The sequence below is a fragment of the Corythoichthys intestinalis genome, chromosome 21 (assembly GCF_030265065.1).
Source record: "Corythoichthys intestinalis isolate RoL2023-P3 chromosome 21, ASM3026506v1, whole genome shotgun sequence".
NCBI classification, from domain to species: Eukaryota; Metazoa; Chordata; class Actinopteri; order Syngnathiformes; family Syngnathidae; genus Corythoichthys; species Corythoichthys intestinalis.
In genome coordinates, this window is record NC_080415.1 from 34,599,826 (window position 1) to 34,616,979 (window position 17,154).

Below are 17,154 nucleotides of genomic sequence, written 5' to 3' on the forward strand. Positions count from 1 at the left end.
TTGTTTACAAATAAAAAAGGCTAAAAAGGAAATATGCTCTTATTTTTTTATTTTTTTAACTCATTAGAATATTCAAAATTGAAGGGAAAGAACTGTAAACACTAAATTATTTCATTTCATTAAAAAACATTTTAAATATATATATATAAAATTATATACATAGTGGTTTTTTTTTACTTGTATTCATGTTATATTTTAAATAGAAAAAAAACGGTAAATGTTTTCATTTTTTTGTTTAAACTAAAAATGACATTTTAACTACTGTATAAATATAGAATATACAGTATGTTGTCTTATTGTTTTTGTTTTCACAAAAAAAAAAAGAAAACCAGTATCGACTTTATGAATGTATTTTTCATTCAAATATATATCTATACAAAATAAACATCCCATTTCTTTAGCCCACAATGAAAGCTCTTAATTTCGTAATTCGTTAACGCGTTAATTTTGACAGCCCTAATTTACATACATTTTGGGGTTTTTTTTTCAATTATACTTTGGGGGGAAAAAAGTGAAAAAACATGTCATATATCTTTCCAATGCTAAATCTCCATTAATACATTGAACACACAAAAAGTTTTTTTTTTTCACTTATCGCAGCGCGTTCTGGGCCCTATGAACCGCGAAAAACGAGGTATCACTATTGTCAATGGGGGTGAAAGAGTTCAATTTGCTAAACCAAACTGGCACTACAGAGGACATAGTATTAATTTTGTCCACAAGGTGGCAGGGGTTTGTTTTGTCTTTGGATGCTACTGATGAACGACTCCACGCTTGCAGGCGTGGGAGTAGGCGGCGCACGCGCGCCACCGACGCCGATGCGCATGAATCACGCGCGTGGACGCGGAGGTGCACCTGCCTGCCTCCTCGCGTCCTTGAGCTGACCTTCGAGTCTGTATCGCCGGTTTGCCGGGCGTCGCTGCGGGATCTCACGTCAACGCCATCTTCAACTCAGTTGAACGTCATGTTGCATTCGTGGAGATTCTGTGTCAATGGCAGAAGTGACGCAGTGCCGGAGGCGTGGCCAGCGCCTGAAAACAATTTCCTCCCCTGATGAATCGGCCGCCGACTCTTACGTGAGCATTAGCTCCGCCCCCCGCCTCCTCCGGCACGAGCACGCGTGGGTTCACCGGTGCGGAGTCGGCGGGACTTCCCTATAAAAGACCACGCGCCCGCCCGCCGCGACACGACCAAGACTGGAACCACGATCAGCCACGATAGAAGGAAGGAAGCCAGGAAAGCCAACCTCATGAGCTCCGAGCTTCCCGCAGCAAACATGTCGAGAACCGACGAAGTCCACCGAATTACAGAAAACGTCTACAAGGTAACGGGCACGTCAGCAGTTTTGCTTTATTCTCTGTTAATTGCTTGTTTAAAGCGACTTGATTTGAGACTCTTTGGTCCCGTTTTGCACTAGTGTGAACTCTTGATTCGAATCATATATGATCTGGCTGGCTGATGGAGTTCTTGTCTAACTTTTGCTACCGGTTCCATCCTTAGACTATCATGTACTATACAATATTTCAGGGAATTGAAAGCGCAAATTTGGACCTGTTAACTAGGGGAAGAAGAAAAAAATGACCATTGACGGTTATAGATGTCCCATCTATTTGAACTAGGACGTCTATCACCGTCATTTTACGCGTTTAACATGTCTTTATTGAAATCAATTTCTGGACTTAATGTCACATCTATCAATTTACGTTGCCACGGACGTCCAATCTAGGACATCCATCACCGTCAATGGCAGCCAATGAGTTGAGGAAAATCTTAAAATGTTAAATCGATTGATGTCACATCTCCAGAAATGTTTTTTCAAAATGAAACTGGTTTTAATGTTTTAATATTTGCTGTTTTTGACTTTTATCGTGATGCGTTTTGTTTTCGTTTTTTTTTTGTTAATGTCATTATATCGTACTTTTCTGCCTTGTATTTATCATAAACTATGTTTGTCATTGTCGTAAAGCACTATGAGGACCTTTCGGGTTTTTGAAAAGGGCTATAGAAACTAGAAACTACAATTTCTGGAGAAATTACTCTGGGGCTTTGCTGTGTGGGGATATTGATATCAGCCCAGTCCAGGGCCATCAATAGAATAGACAAACATGCCCGTCAATGGCATTAAACAAAACAAATGCCATTAGAAATAAATGGGAAATTTGGACGTCCATGACCGTCAATGACAGCACTCTCCATAAGCGTCAATGGAATCGGGGAAGTTTGGGGGCACGTCCTATTGATATCTGGTCATTTCCTGTTGTTTTGGAGACGTTTTTTTTTTTTTTTTTTGCCATTAAAAATGAATAGGAGAAAATTTGGACGTCCATGGCCGTCAATGGCATCGACTTACATAGGCGTCAATGGAATACAAGTACATCGGCATCAAAAGAATGGACAAAGGCGCCTGTCGGTGGCATTAAACAAAGTAAATGCCATTAGAAATGGGAAATTTGGATCGGAGTTTGGGTCCGGGGTGTGGGTTAGCCACACTAAGCCACACGTTTGCTAATTGTCATATGCTATTGTTTAGCCACAACTGGATTTATTATCTTGTTACTATTCATCCTTCACACAGCCGCTGGAAACAAATATGTCGTTAATCCATCTGCAGGCGACCAGGAAATTGATTTTTGATAGATTTGATGATTTTGCAACACAGTGCGGGTGTTTGCTGGTTCTCATGGGAAACACTGTCTTCCTTAAGGCAAACAGTACCGCTTTTGTCCACCGGCATCGCTAAAATCGACCAAAACTGAAAGTTAACAAGTGTTGCTTTAACCCTCATCAGTTTTTACAGTGTACTTATGTATTACGCCAGTGTAGTTTAATGTGTTAAATGTAAATTTAGCCATCAAGGGTTTGAACCTGTTACTTTTTCAACAAATTTCCGTTCAGATTTTTTCCAAGCATTCATTTTTTAGAAATGCACAAAAACTACTGACAGACTCCATGTTTTTATTTTGAACATGATTTTATTGCAGACCTGTTCCACTAGGCTTGTTTTTATTTTGAACTTTGAACTTTTCAACATGACTAAAGTAGTTAAAACAAAGCTTGGATTTAACCCTACCCCAAAAGTTAAAATATGGACATGATTTTAACTGATTTTTATTTTTTTTATTGTTTATTTTTTTAACTTTTTTTTTTGGATTGATTTATGATTTTACGACACTGCGTGTGCATGCTGGTCCTCATGTGAAACACTACTGCTTTTGTCCACCGGCGTCGCTAAAAGCCAAAACTGAAAAGTTACATAGTGTTGTTTAATCGATTATAGCCTTAGCAGTGTCTCTAAACCAGTGAGTCCGAACTTATGTATATTATACAACCAATTTGGATGAAAATGTAAATAATTACAACAACAACATATTTTTCATCATCAATCTATACCACTGAGATATAGTAATAGGCATAATAACTACGGTAGATACTCTTTCAATAGATGAAGGATGGCTTGAGTATCATTTTTATAAATGGTGTAGTGAAGGAAAAGAGTCGATTTTTCCATTTTGCAAGTTGTTTTATTCTCATAACGAACTGGAGATGATGACACAGAATTCAGGAATAAAAAAGAAGTGGAGTAAGAGTACCGTTTAAGTTGCACTTAAAGACAGACAAACAGAAAAGACATGACATTCCGGTACCGGGACACAGAGTGTGTCCCCCCTCCAAGAGCATACCCTTTTTACTTACTTCTAATTTGGGGGAAGGGTTAACTTCCTCTCTACAATTGCTTGGAATGTGCAACCCCCAGCCCTGATCAGATTACATACACTGGTAAGAGGACAAAGGATATGTGTGAATATGGAAGCAAAGCAATGTGACATCTTCCACATATGATTATTGTGAATAAATGGAAATATAATTCTACATATGTCCCATAGGATTTTTATTTCTTACTATGTGTCTCAAGGTTGGGAAACTGCTCTAAACCATTAACCGACTATCAAAACGGTAAATAAGCAATTATCTGTCAAATTAATGGTGGCGAACCTAGCGCAGGGTTATCCTCTCAGTAGTGGTGATAAGAATAGTGAGCTAGGACGTTCAGTGTGTTGTTGTTGTTGTTTGAAATAAGCCAAACAGCATCTGTGCTCAGTGGCGGGGATCCCAGCATGCCGCAGCCCCCCCGCTACATCACACATTAGAAAAGCACTGCTGAGCACCCTTGGATGATGACTTGGCTTCGGGAAAGATGAACATGAAACAAAGCCCCTGCCAATGAATCAAGATTGAGCCCGCTTTGCCACGGCATCACCAGGCTGTGCAGCAATTTTCAGCCCGACTTGACGCCAACCTGCTGCTCTTTATGTAAGCGCTGACTCACTGCGCACACACACATGACATCACGTCCCCCAACACGAGCCCCCCTACCTCCTTGCATAACGGCAGTTTGAAGCGCATGGATCCGGTTGTCCTACTTTGCTTCTGGTTCTTGTCAGACTGAGGAGGAGCCAGAAACACCTCTGGAAATATTTTTCCAACAGTAACTAGAACTACAACAAACTCTTAGCAATAAATCGAGGTTATGAATTGATTTGAGTGGAGTTATCACTTTTTATTTGGGGGGTTACATCAAGTGTTAGATGGTGGCGTAGGTGTTTGTTGTCATTCGTCCATTGATTAAAGGATCGAAGGTTAAAATCCAGCTCCTACTCATGCACATTGTTGTTATATCCTTGAGCAAGATACTTCACCCTAGTTGACTGTGTGAAAGTAGTGTGAGAACGAGTGGCTGATTGTGGTCAGATGGCGCAAATTGGCTGCCTCGCTTCTGTCAAACTGCCCCAGGGCTGCTGTAGCTAAGATGGTAACGTAACACCATCTAGCGTGGAGTGAAAGAATAATGCAATGCTTAAGAGTGAGTGTCTGTTGAGAGAAATGTTGTGAGAAATGTTTTGTATTCATAAATGTGTCCTCAGTTGATGCGGAAATGATGTTCCTATTGTGTATTTGTTGTTGACATATTGTCTTTTCGCCACAAGATGGCAGGTTGGGACTTAGTGGTCTAGAGTGCTACTTATGGTACGTCATTTTTGTTTGCTTTTGATTACTTTGATTTGTGGGATTGCCTGTGAAGACAGCATGAGAGATGGATGATTCCGCATGTCGGGGAAATTAAACATGCTGAGTTTTGGCTGAATGAAAACTTAATATCCGTCAATTTCTACGAAAGCAATGTTAAGCTGCAACCACCTCAACAGTGTCCTCAAAATCCAATGTATTATTATTCATTTGTGAACAAGCACCAGCACACCACAGGCTAAAGGCTTAATATGTATGCCCTCTACTGGCTAACTCATAACCTTCAAGCACCAATATGTCTCCAATTATTATTAATTACTATTAGTAGTGTTTTTTGCATGCCCTCTACTGGCTAACTCATAACCTTCAGGCACCAATATGTCTCCAATTATTATTAATTACTATTAGTAATTTTCAGACTATAAGGCGCACCTGACTATAAGCCACCAACACATCTGTACATGTGTTCAATTCCTGTTCTACACCTCCTGCTTGAAAATAAAAGCAGGCATTACAAAACAAAAGTCAACATTTAAAAGAAAAAAAAAAAAAAAAGACGAGACGGAGGCGTCGTAAAGTCGAAATCGCGCAAGATGGGTCCATTGTAACCCAGGGACTACCTGTGTATATATACGTATATACAGTATATATATATAATATGTATGAATGTATATACAGTGCCTTGCAAAAGTATTCGGCCCCCTTGAATCTTGCAACCTTTCGCCACATTTCAGGCTTCAAACATTCAGATATGAAATTTAATTTTTTTGTCAAGAATCAACAACAAGTGGGACCCAATCGTGAAGTGGAACAACATTTATTGGATAATTTAAACTTTTTTAACAAATAAAAAACTGAAAAGTGGGGCGTGCAATATTATCCGGCCCCTTTACTTTCAGTGCGGCAAACTCACTCCAGAAGTTCAGTGAGGATCTCTGAATGATCCAATGTTGTCCTAAATGACCGATGATGATAAACAGAATCCACCTGTGTGTAATCAAGTCTCCGTATGAATGCACCTGCTCTGTGATAGTCTCAGGGTTCTGTTTAAAGTGCAGAGAGCATTATGAAAACCAAGGAACACACCAGGCAGGTCCGAGATACTGTTGTGGAGAAGTTTAAAGCCGGATTTGGATTTCCCAAGCTTTAAACATCTCAAGGAGCACTGTGCAAGCCATCATATTGAGATGGAAGGAGCATCAGTCCACTGCAAATCTACCAAGACCCGGCCGTCGTTCCAAACAAGGAGAAAACTGATCAGAGATGCAGCCAAGAGGCCCATGATCACTCTGGATGAACTGCAGAGATCTACAGCTGAGGTGGGAGAGTCTGTCCATAGGACAACAATCAGTCGTACACTGCACAAATCTGGCCTTTATGGAAGAGTGGCAAGAAGAATGCCATTTCTCAAAGATATCCATAAAAAGTCTCGTTTAAAGTTTGCCACAAGCCACCTGGGAGACACACCAAACATGTGGAAGAAGGTGCTCTGGTCAGATGAAACCAAAATTGAACTTTTTGGCCACAATGCAAAACGATATGTTTGGCGTAAAAGCAACACAGCTCATCACCCTGAACACACCATCCCCACTGTCAAACATGGTGGTAGCAGCATCATGGTTTGGGCCTGCTTTTCTTCAGCAGGGACAGGGAAGATGGTTAAAATTGACGGGAAGATGGATGCAGCCAAATACAGGAACATTCTGGAAGAAAACCTGTTGGTATCTGCATAAGACCTGAGACTGGGACGGAGATTTATCTTCCAACAGGACAATGATCCTAAACATAAAGCCAAATCTACAATGGAATGGTTCAAAAATAAACGTATCCAGGTGTTAGAATGGCCAAGTGAAAGTCCAGACCTGAATCCAATGGAGAATCTGTGGAAAGAGCTGAAGACTGCTGTTCACAAACACTCTCCATCCAACCTCACTGAGCTCGAGCTGTTTTGCAAGGAAGAATGGGCAAGAATGTCAGTCTCTTGATGTGCAAAACTGAAAGAAACATACCCCAAGCGACTTGGAGCTGTAATTGGAGCAAAACGTGGCGCTACAAAGTATTAACGCAAGGGGGCCGAATAATATTGCACGCCCCACTTTTCAGTTTTTTATTTGTTAAAAAAGTTTAAATTATCCAATAAATGTTGTTCCACTTCACGATTGTGTCCCACTTGTTGTTGATTCTTGACAAAAAATTAAAATTTTATATCTTTGTTTGAAGCCTGAAATGTGGCGAAAGGTTGCAAGGTTCAAGGGGGCCCAATACTTTTGCAAGGCACTGTATATACTAAAGATGTCACGCTCGATCGGGATGCTGATCGATCAGGTCCGATCACGTCATTTTCAAAGTATCGGAGTCGGCAAAAATAATATCGGACATGTCTTTTTAAAATATATATATATTTTTTTTATTTAAATCGTTTTCTAATTGTATTTAACGTTACAGACAAAATGTCTTAGTCATCCAGAGTAGTTTTGGCTTAAAGGAGGGCTATCAAATTTATTGAGTTAATGGCAGTAATTTTTTTTTTTTTTTATTACGTTAAATAATTAAGGCATGCGCTGCACGACCCACTCACGCATTGTCGCGTTCAATCCATAAAGACGACGCCGTTTTACCGATAGATAGTGCTAAAAGGCAGTGTATAATGAGTAGAGAGAATTTTGACAGCCTTTGGAGCCATTTTTTATGTGGATAAAGCCTTACAATACCTCTCTCGGCAATTAAAAATAACGTGGGAGGTAATGTGGGAAAGAAAGGTATTAGTTGATCATTTTCCTAACACCCTATGTTCTTTCCCAACTCAGAGAAGATGTATCAATTGGTGCCCCTACGCACAGTCATGGTTGCACTTAAAGAAGTTAAATGGCTGCAGTATCATTTACTGAAAGCTCAACAAATACACTAGATGGCAATATTTAGTCACAATATACAAAGTCACATTTATCCTTTAAGAATTACAAGTCTTTCTATCCGTGGATCCCTCTCACAGAAAGAATGTTAATAATGTAAATGCCATCTTGAGGATTTATTGTCATAATAAACAAATCCAGTACTTATGTACTGTATGTTGAATGTAAATATTCGTCCGAGTTTTATTCATTTTTTTCTTAATGCATTGCCAAAATGTATATGATCGGGAAAAATTATCGGGAATGATTGGAATTGAATCGGGAGAAAAAAAAAAAAAAAAAAGCAATCGGATCGGGAAATATCGGGATCGGCAGATACTCAAACTAAAACGATCGGGATCGGTTCGGGGGCAAAAAACATGATCGGAACAACCCTACTATATACACTTTATGTTGAAGGTCATAAGTTTTATTGGTTAAATATACAAGAAAAGTACAAATATTTGTTGGTTCTTTGGCAGATTTTCATAAATGTACAACATGAGCACTGCCTGCAAAATGCCTTTTCTTTTGAAGTGAACGGCATTTCTTAACCTAAAAAGATAGAAATGCCAAAAGTTACACGCAAAAACTTGAAACGTTTCTACACAAACTGTTTCAGGTTAAGAACACTCTGTAAATGCTTAACAAATACTTCACAAATCAACAATCATTTATTAACAGTTTACTAATGATCTATTAACTAGTAAAACGGATAGTTATTATAAAGTGTTACCAAGCTTTGTATCGGCGCTAGTTTCACATTGAAAGTTGATCTGAAACACAAACATGGTCACACAAGCGATTCTAGTTGTAAATCAAGATAGGACTACATTTGCCGTCAGCTGTTTCTGAAGTCTCACGACTGAGGAGGCGCTCAGCTGGCGTCCAAACAACAAGAAAATAATAATTAGCGGGCCCGGTAGGTGACGGGTCAAGGTCGGGCACGCTCACAGCATCCCGGTACCGCCTGCCAGCCCGTGATCGCTCGCGCGCGCGCTCATGCGATTACGCTCCAGCATTATTTCTGACTAACCACAGTGCTCGTCTTCTGGTCGCAGTCCATCATGGAGCAGTTCAACCCCTGCTTGAGGAACTTTGTGGCCATGGGAAAAAGCTACGAGAAGGCGCTGACCAGTGAGTACGCCCGCCCGACCACCTCGGAATGTCGTTTGTCTTCCTCGTCTCTACATCTGCTTCTTTTTCATCTTGCTTCTGCATCGTCTTTCTTTGCAGTCTCTGTTTATGTGTGAGAGTGTCAAAAACTAGGAATAGCAATTTCTGGAGAAATTGTGTGAGGATGCTTTGTTATCCCATGGGTCACTTCCTATTCATTTTGGGGAGTTTTCAGGTCGCTTGGTTCAACTTTGGTTCACTCGGCAGCTCCCAGTCCTAACGGATTGGACATCTAGCACCGTCAATGGCACTGAAAGATGAGCGTTCACAGCATTCCTCCCAGTTTAAATGAATTGGATGTCTATCTTTGTTAATATTTAACAATAAGTTCATTTTGGGTCACTTATTTGTTGATTTTAAGGTACTTACAGCCAGAGGTGGGTACTAACGTGTTAGATTTATTCTGTTACATTTACTTAAGTTACTTTTTGATGACAGTGTGCTTCTAAGAGGAGTTTAACTAAGCCATACTTTTTGCTTGAGTAGATTTGTGAAGAAGAAACGCTACTTTTGCTTACACTAGTCGTTACATTCTTCCTCTTTATTCTACAACCCCTCAACAATTCAAATAATTGTTTTCAAAAACTACTAAAGAAACATTTTGAAGTGCAAGTCCCTTTATTCAAGAAACGGGGAGCTATTCAAGAATGGGTCCACTTCTGGGGGACACCTGAGCACCCCTGGACTCAATATCAAAGTGATTTGAGAAAAAATTAATGAAGAAAAATCTGATATATCCAAGGACCGATCTACATTTGAGGCAGAATACCCCAAGACTTGAACCAAAGTACTCTCATGAGATTCTCATGTATGATTTCGAGTAGCAAAATTAGTGGTGTTACCCCCACCTCCACAACATTAACGTCTTTTTACATTACTTACAGTGGCTGCTGCTGGCAGACAGAAAAAACTTCTAATACAGTATCCATCGTCTTCGAAGGGGGCGGAGGAGGCGGCATGTTGTCGACATGAGTCTGTCAGGGTTGCGTGAGTGCCTGTGTGCCGGGGGGAGGGGGCGGTCAAGTCATCAGCCAATAAAATGTTCATTTGAGGGAGGGGAAATGTACCAGCACATTCTGCAAGGGGAAAGGGATACATGAAAGTCTCTGAACATAATGAAAATAATTCACCTAGTAATGAGGTTCTATTCCATCCTTACAACATAGGGGAAGACGATCCAAATTACCTTTATAACTGAACTCATTATAGAAGGCAAATAAAGTTGCTTAAATGTCGTTGGGGACAATTTGAGCATTCTGAAAAGTCCGTAGTGTTTTGTCCCTACCGTCCCTATGCAAACCTACGCCCTTGCGTGGCTCCATTATAGCAACCAAAACTCATTTCAGATCACAGTGAAACTGAGGTGAGTTTATTCCCGGGCTGTCAAATTATCGCGTTAACGGGCGGTAATTAATTTCTTAAATTAATCACATTAAAATATTTGACACAATTAACGCACATGCCTCGCTCAAACAGATTAAAATGACAGCAGTGGAATGTCCGCTTGTTACTTGTTTTTTGGTGTTTGGCGCCCTCTGCTGGCTCGGGTCCAAATGAGTTTATGAGTTTCAGCACAATGAGTGAGCATGGTGTAATCAATTATTGACATCAACAATGGCGAGCTACTAGTTTATTTTTTGATTGAAAATTTTACAAATTTTATTAAAACGAAAACATTAAGAGGGGTTTTAATATAAACATTTCTATAACTTTTACTAACATTTATCTTTTAAGAATTACAAGTCTTTCTATCCATGGATCGCTTTAAGAATGTTAATATTGTTAATGCCATCTTGTTGATTTGTTATAATAAACAAATACAGTACTTATGTACAGTATGTTAAATGTATATATCCTTGTGTCTTTCCATTCCAACAATAATTTACAGAAAATTATGGCATATTTTATAGATGGTTTGAATTGCGATTAATTATGATTAATTAATTTTTAAGCTGTAATTAACTCTGTTAAAAATTTGAATCGTTTGACAGCCCTAGTTCATTCATACGTTTTTTTTTTTGTCTATCGCCGTCAACGGCAGCCAAAGAGTTAACGGCGGCAAGTAGAACAGAGGGCGCCATGAGAATTGGAAATGGGAGCGTCGAATCCAGGATGAGATGTTAAGCGGCCATTGTGGGAGACGGCCCACTTTTGGAATGCTCTTTAATTTAGCTTTTTCCAACCATAAAAGATGGTTCATTTTTGATGAGAAGGATTATTGATAGGTAAATTATCGTGGATAATACGGAATGTAAATACAATTACGTTCGATAATTCCATAGCATGGGGTGCACTTATTGTCCCGCACAATGAAAGAGGCTGACCAAAACAACACATGAGGCTTCTTTGCACCAGTTTTAACGAAAGCCGCTGGAAAGCAACTTTCATTTTCCGGTGAAGAAAGAGTCTGCTCTTAAACCAAACATAATAAGTTAATCTTCTTTTCTTAATCGCTTTGCTCGACAGCTCGTGTTTTTCTCGCTTCGTGTTGAGTCTGTCGTCTTGACTTACAGAACTTTAAAGAAGGATTGAATAATGAATAATTATAATAAATTTAAATGTGTTTGTCACTAATAGACGTCCCATTTGTTTGAATTGGGAAGGCTGCAGCAAATTAACATTTGTTTGTCATCGATTATTTTGGTAGTCGATTAATCGATGAACGAGTTAGTTCGAATAATCGAGTAATTTGATGAGGAACATAAAAAAATTCAAATACCTGAGCTGAGCCTCAAACTGTAATAAAAAATGAGGATATAATTACAACAAAAGAACAATTGGCTAACTTGCATAGCAAAATTCTGCTAGCTTAAATGCTATAAAATGCTAAACTTTTAGCAAAGCACTTCACAAATCATTCAAACACATGTTCCCACAAAAAAATGCTAAATATATTTCTAAACTAAATAACAAATGCATTAACAAACATATTAGCTCAAACAAAAACTTAGCTTATATTGGTCTTAACAGGGAGCAGCTGGATTCAGCCATGTGAAATAATTTTTAATATTTACCTTTACCTCTAGAGGGCAGTGTGTCCACCCAAATCAATAAAACTAAATGAAACAGAAGCCTGGGACTGTGCCAAAAAGCTCAATCTTGGTCTCATCTGACCAAAGCACATGGTCCCAGGCTTCAACTGGGACCGTGTGCTTTGGTCAGATGAGACCAAGATTGAGATTTTTGGCAAAAAACACTCTAAGTGGGTCTAGCGTGCCACGAAAGATGCGCATGCTGAAAAGCACCTCATACCCACTGTGAAGTATGGGGGTGGGTCAGGGATCCTGTTGGGCTGTTTTGCTTCCAAAGGCCCTGGGAACCTTGTTAGGGTGCATGGCATCATGAATGCTTTGAAATACCTGGACATTTGAAATCAAAATCTGTTGCCCTCTGCCCAAAAGCTGAAGATGGGTCATCACTGGGTCTTTCAGCAAGACAATGACCCCAAACATATGTCCAAATCTACACAGAAATGGTTCCCCAGACACAAAATCAAGCTCCTCCCATGGCCATCTCAGTCCCCAGACCTTGTTTTGTTGGCAAAAGGGGGTTGTACAAAGTATTAACACCAGGGGTGCTAATAATTGTGACACACATTATTTGATGTCAAATATTTTTTTCTTTATGTGGGATTTTTCCCCCACTGAATGAATGCACTTGTATTGAAGGTTGGATTTTTCTATTTTATTCATTAAGGTCCCATATTATTTGAATTTTTAAAAAAAAATTCTTAGAAGCTAAAAAACACATCTTTTTCAGGGGTGCCAATAATAATGAAGGGCACTGTACAATGCATATAAGGTTGCTTAAAGGTTGATGGGGACAATTTGAGCATCCTGAAGAGTTGGTAGTGTTAAGTCCGTATCGTCCCTATGCAAACATATGCCCTTGCTTAGAGATATCGCCTCTAATTGTTAAATAGTGAGAATGTTGTTCTAGACGTCTGCTGTTGGCTTGGCTTCATTGCTGGACACTCCCACGCTGTCCTCCAACCTGATGAACGGTACCCTTTACTGTCCTCTACTCTTCGCACCTCCCCAAAGCGAATGTGTTCGAGATGGCATGTTGTCTTTTGCCGCCTTTTCGCTCTTCTGGTATTCATCAATGGTCCGAAGTGATATGTTATCGAAAGGGCCCCGAGGCTTAAAGAGACAGCCTCAACTTTGCTATAGTAGATGCATTTGATTTTTTTGTTACATTTAAATGTCAATACCGGTTATTAAATGTTACTTCGCTTGATAAACAAAATGAGACATTTGCGAACATCTGCTTTTATTTTGGAAAACAATGGTTGGAGTTTCAGAGAAGCGCTTTTATCCTAATCTGGCCCCCCCCAAAATAAAGCGCGGATGTAAAAGCTGTGGACGCTGAAAGGGCTTTGTTTTCCCTCTCCTTGTTGCGTGTTTGCAGGTGTCACGTCCGCGGCCAAGGGCTACTTCGACGCTCTGGTGCGGCTGGGTGACGCGGCCGGCGACGGCCAAGGCGCCAAGGAGCTCGGTGAGTCCTCGCGGCAGAGTAGACTGGCGCTTATAAATCAGATCGTCTGACGCACAATAACGTGAGGCTTTGGTATTAGGGACCCAAATTAAGACAAGGAACCAAAACCCATTTATTTAATATTATCTTCGTTTTTCTAAGCAAAACCTGTAAATGTCTCATTTTTAATCATTGCATAATACAATTGAATACAATACTGATTTAAGACAAATCAGAGAATATTTACAATTTTTTTTCACTTAAAAATGGAAATTGAAAGTTTGCTGCAAAATGTAACAAATATTCAACCCTTTATAGGGCAAGTGGCTATTTTTGGTCATTAAAAAAAAAAACAATAACTTGTCTGTGAATGCTCATGTTTCACTAGACGTTCAGTGTTGTCTTCGTCAACGAAAATATTTTGTCAACGAACACTTTTTTCATGACGATAACGAGCTAAAAACGTGTTTTGGGAGACTAAAACATAACAATTTGAATACAAGTTTTCGTCTGACAAGAACACGACAAAAATGTGCAATAGATTCCGTCAAATGCTCACAACATGTGACATTTTATGTGTAGTTAGCCTGCAATGTAGCAGTGACTTTTTGTATCATTCATGTGAAGTGCCCCCCATTTCACCAATGTGTAGTGTCCAGTCTCCATGCAGGTTTGCATGTGTAGTAAAATTTGTTTTATGTTGGTCAGAGAGAATATGCAATGTTTCTTTAGCCTTGAAGGTCTGTGCTGAGTGATCATTACACACTTAATGTAACTTGTAGCATTAGCATAGCATTTACGTTCGCGTGAGCTAATGGCGAGTGTCCTCTTAAACCAGGGGTTAGCAACCCATGGCTCTAGAGCTGCATGTAGCTGTTTAGCGCTGCCCGAGTGGCTCCCTGAAGATGGGGGACGGAATTATATATTTGATTTTAATATGGTTTCCGTAGGAGGACAAACATGACACAAGTAAAAGAACAATGTACTTGCTTTAAAATTTACTTTATAATTAAAAGTTGAAAGTATTTTCTCCCGATGCAAAAATGTATAAAACAGTGGGATGAAAAAGTATCTGAACCTTTGGGATTTCTGCATAGAATCACCATCAAATGTGATCTGATCTTTGTCAAAATCGCACAGATGAAAAAACAGTGTCTGCTTTAACTAAAACGACTCAAACATTTATAGGTTTTCATATTTTAATGAGGATAGTATGCAAACAATGATAGAAGGGGGAAGAATAAGTAAGTGAAGTCTGCCTAAGGAGACTTAAAGAGCAATTGAAACCAAATTTTAGCGAACAATTTAAGTCAAGTGTGTGCCCAATCACTAATGAGTGGTTTAAAGCTGCCCTGCCCACTATAAAACACACACCTGGTAAGAAATACCTTGGTGAGAAGCATTGTCAAACGTGCATCACGGCTCGGTCAAAAGAGCTGTCTGACGACCTGCGATCAAGGATTGTTGATTTGGATAAAGCTGGGAAAGGATACAAAGCCATCTGTAAAAGTCTGGATGTTCATCAATCGACAGTCAGAGAACTTGTCTACAAATGGAGTGAGTTTGGCACTGTTACTTCTCTCCCAAGGAGTGGCCGTCCACCAAAGATGATGCCAAGAGTTCAGCGCAGAATACTCAGAGTGTTAAAAAAAAGAACCCTAGAGTGTCTACTAAAGACTTACAGAAATCACTGGTACAGTCCAGTATCTCTGTGCACACATCAACTATATGTGAAAATATGGTCAAGAATGGTGTTCATAGGAGGTCTCCACAGAGGAAGCCACTGCTGTCTAAAAAAAAACATTGTTGCTCATTTAATGTTCGCAAAAAAGGCACTTGGACACTCCACAGAAGTTTTGGCAAAATATTATGTGGACTGATGAAACCAAAGTTGAATTTTTCCGGAGTAACGCATAACGTCATCTGTGGAGGAGAAATGGAACAGCTCGCCAACATCAACATCTCATCCCCACCATGAAGCATGGTGGAGGGAGCATCATGATTTGGGGCTGTTTTGCTACCTCAGGGCCTGGACAACTTGCAATCATTAATGGAAGAATGAAGTCAAAGGTTTTGCAGGAAAACCTGAGGCCATCTGTCAGACAGTTAAAGCTAAAAAGAGGATGGATGCTGCAACAAGACGATAATCCAAAACACCGAAGTTTCAGAAGAACAAAATACACGTTCTGAAGCTGCCAGGTCAAAGTCCAGACTTGAGGTCATGCCACAGCATTTCAATGGGGTTCAAGATAGCAATTCATGCCAGATATTCCAGGAATCTGACTGAACTACAGTATTTTTGTAGAGAAAAATGGGCCAAGATTAGTCCTGATCGATGTGCCAGATTGATCTGCAGCTACAGGAAGCGTCTGGTTGAAGTTATTGCTGCCAAAGGGGCGGGGTGCCACAAAATTTTAAATGTGATGGTTCATTTACTTATTTTCCCCCTGCTGTCATTGTTTGCATACTATTCTCATTAAAATATGGAAACCTATAAATTTTTGGGTGGTTTTAGTTAAAGCAGACACTGTTTTAACATCTGTGTGATTTTGAAAAAGATCCGATCACATTTGATAGTGATTTTATGCAGAAATGTGAGAAATTCCAAAAGGTTCAGATACTTTTTCACACCACTGTAAATGTGTATGTATATATAGATATATAAATATATATATAATATATATATATATATATATATATATATATATATATATATATATATATACTGTATATGTGGGTATATTTAGCCACAAACAACACTGTAGACATCCAATCTATTTTGACTGAAAGGGTTCATTTCCCCCTTTCAGTCAAAATAGATTGAGTGTCTAGCACTGTCAATTACCAAAAAATAGCCACTTGCCTTGTCAAGCGTTAATTGTTGTACATTCGAGTACATAATTGGTGTAAAGGCATCAATTGCATGTCATTTTGACTAAAAATAGACGAGTGGAGCTCCTCTACTGGAGCGAGAGGAGGAAGAAGGAGGAGGAGGATGTCGCTGACGCCGCCGTTTGTCTTCCGCCGACCAAATATGGTCGTGTGGGGCGGAAAAGGAAAGCGGGAAGCTCCCGCAGTTCCGTTTCTTCCCTCGGCCAAATAAGGAGTGAGACGTTGGTGTGCGCCGCACGCACACGGAAGGGGGGGGGGGGGGGGGACCACTCAGCAGAGGTTAACTGCCATTGACGGTGATGGATGTCCAATCCATTTGAACTGAGAGGGCTGTCGTTAAAGAATGTGTATTTGCGAATGAGCGTTTCATGTTTATGTGTGCAAAAGCAAAATTGAGTGGAGTGATGAGGGGGAAAACAAGTGAAAATGCTTAATGTTTTTTTTTTTTTTTTTTTTTTTCTAAAACGAATTGTTTTTGTTTTTTGTGTGTGTGCGTTTTCAACGTATTCAGAAGAAACAGCATGTAGGTAACACCCACGCACGCACTGCATGCATCACATGATACAGTTTGTGACTGGCATGTTTGTGGAATATTATGATTTGCTCCTTCTTCAGCTTTCTAGCCGTCCCGCGTTTTGTAGTCAATTTCCCAGCATCCCCGGCGCGTGCAGTCTGATGATTATTGTGTCGTCCG

The 17,154-nt window shown here is 39.7% G+C and overlaps 1 protein-coding gene across 3 annotated transcripts in view; it reads left to right on the plus strand.

Annotated features, from left to right (window-relative positions):
• The first annotated feature begins 806 nt into the window (after positions 1-806).
• LOC130909975 (brain-specific angiogenesis inhibitor 1-associated protein 2-like) overlaps positions 807-17,154 on the plus strand; it is a 33,574-nt gene continuing 17,226 nt past the window's right edge. Inside the window, exons 1-3 of one of the 3 annotated variants that reach the window (XM_057826949.1) lie at positions 807-1,324; positions 8,978-9,053; positions 13,503-13,589. In XM_057826949.1, the coding sequence (XP_057682932.1) occupies positions 1,250-1,324; positions 8,978-9,053; positions 13,503-13,589 (238 nt within the window). In that variant the 5' untranslated portion in view covers positions 807-1,249. Of the gene's footprint in view, positions 1,325-8,977; positions 9,054-13,502; positions 13,590-16,963; positions 16,984-17,154 lie in introns of those variants that run through there. The other 2 variants (XM_057826951.1, XM_057826952.1) reach the window with 2 other exon arrangements.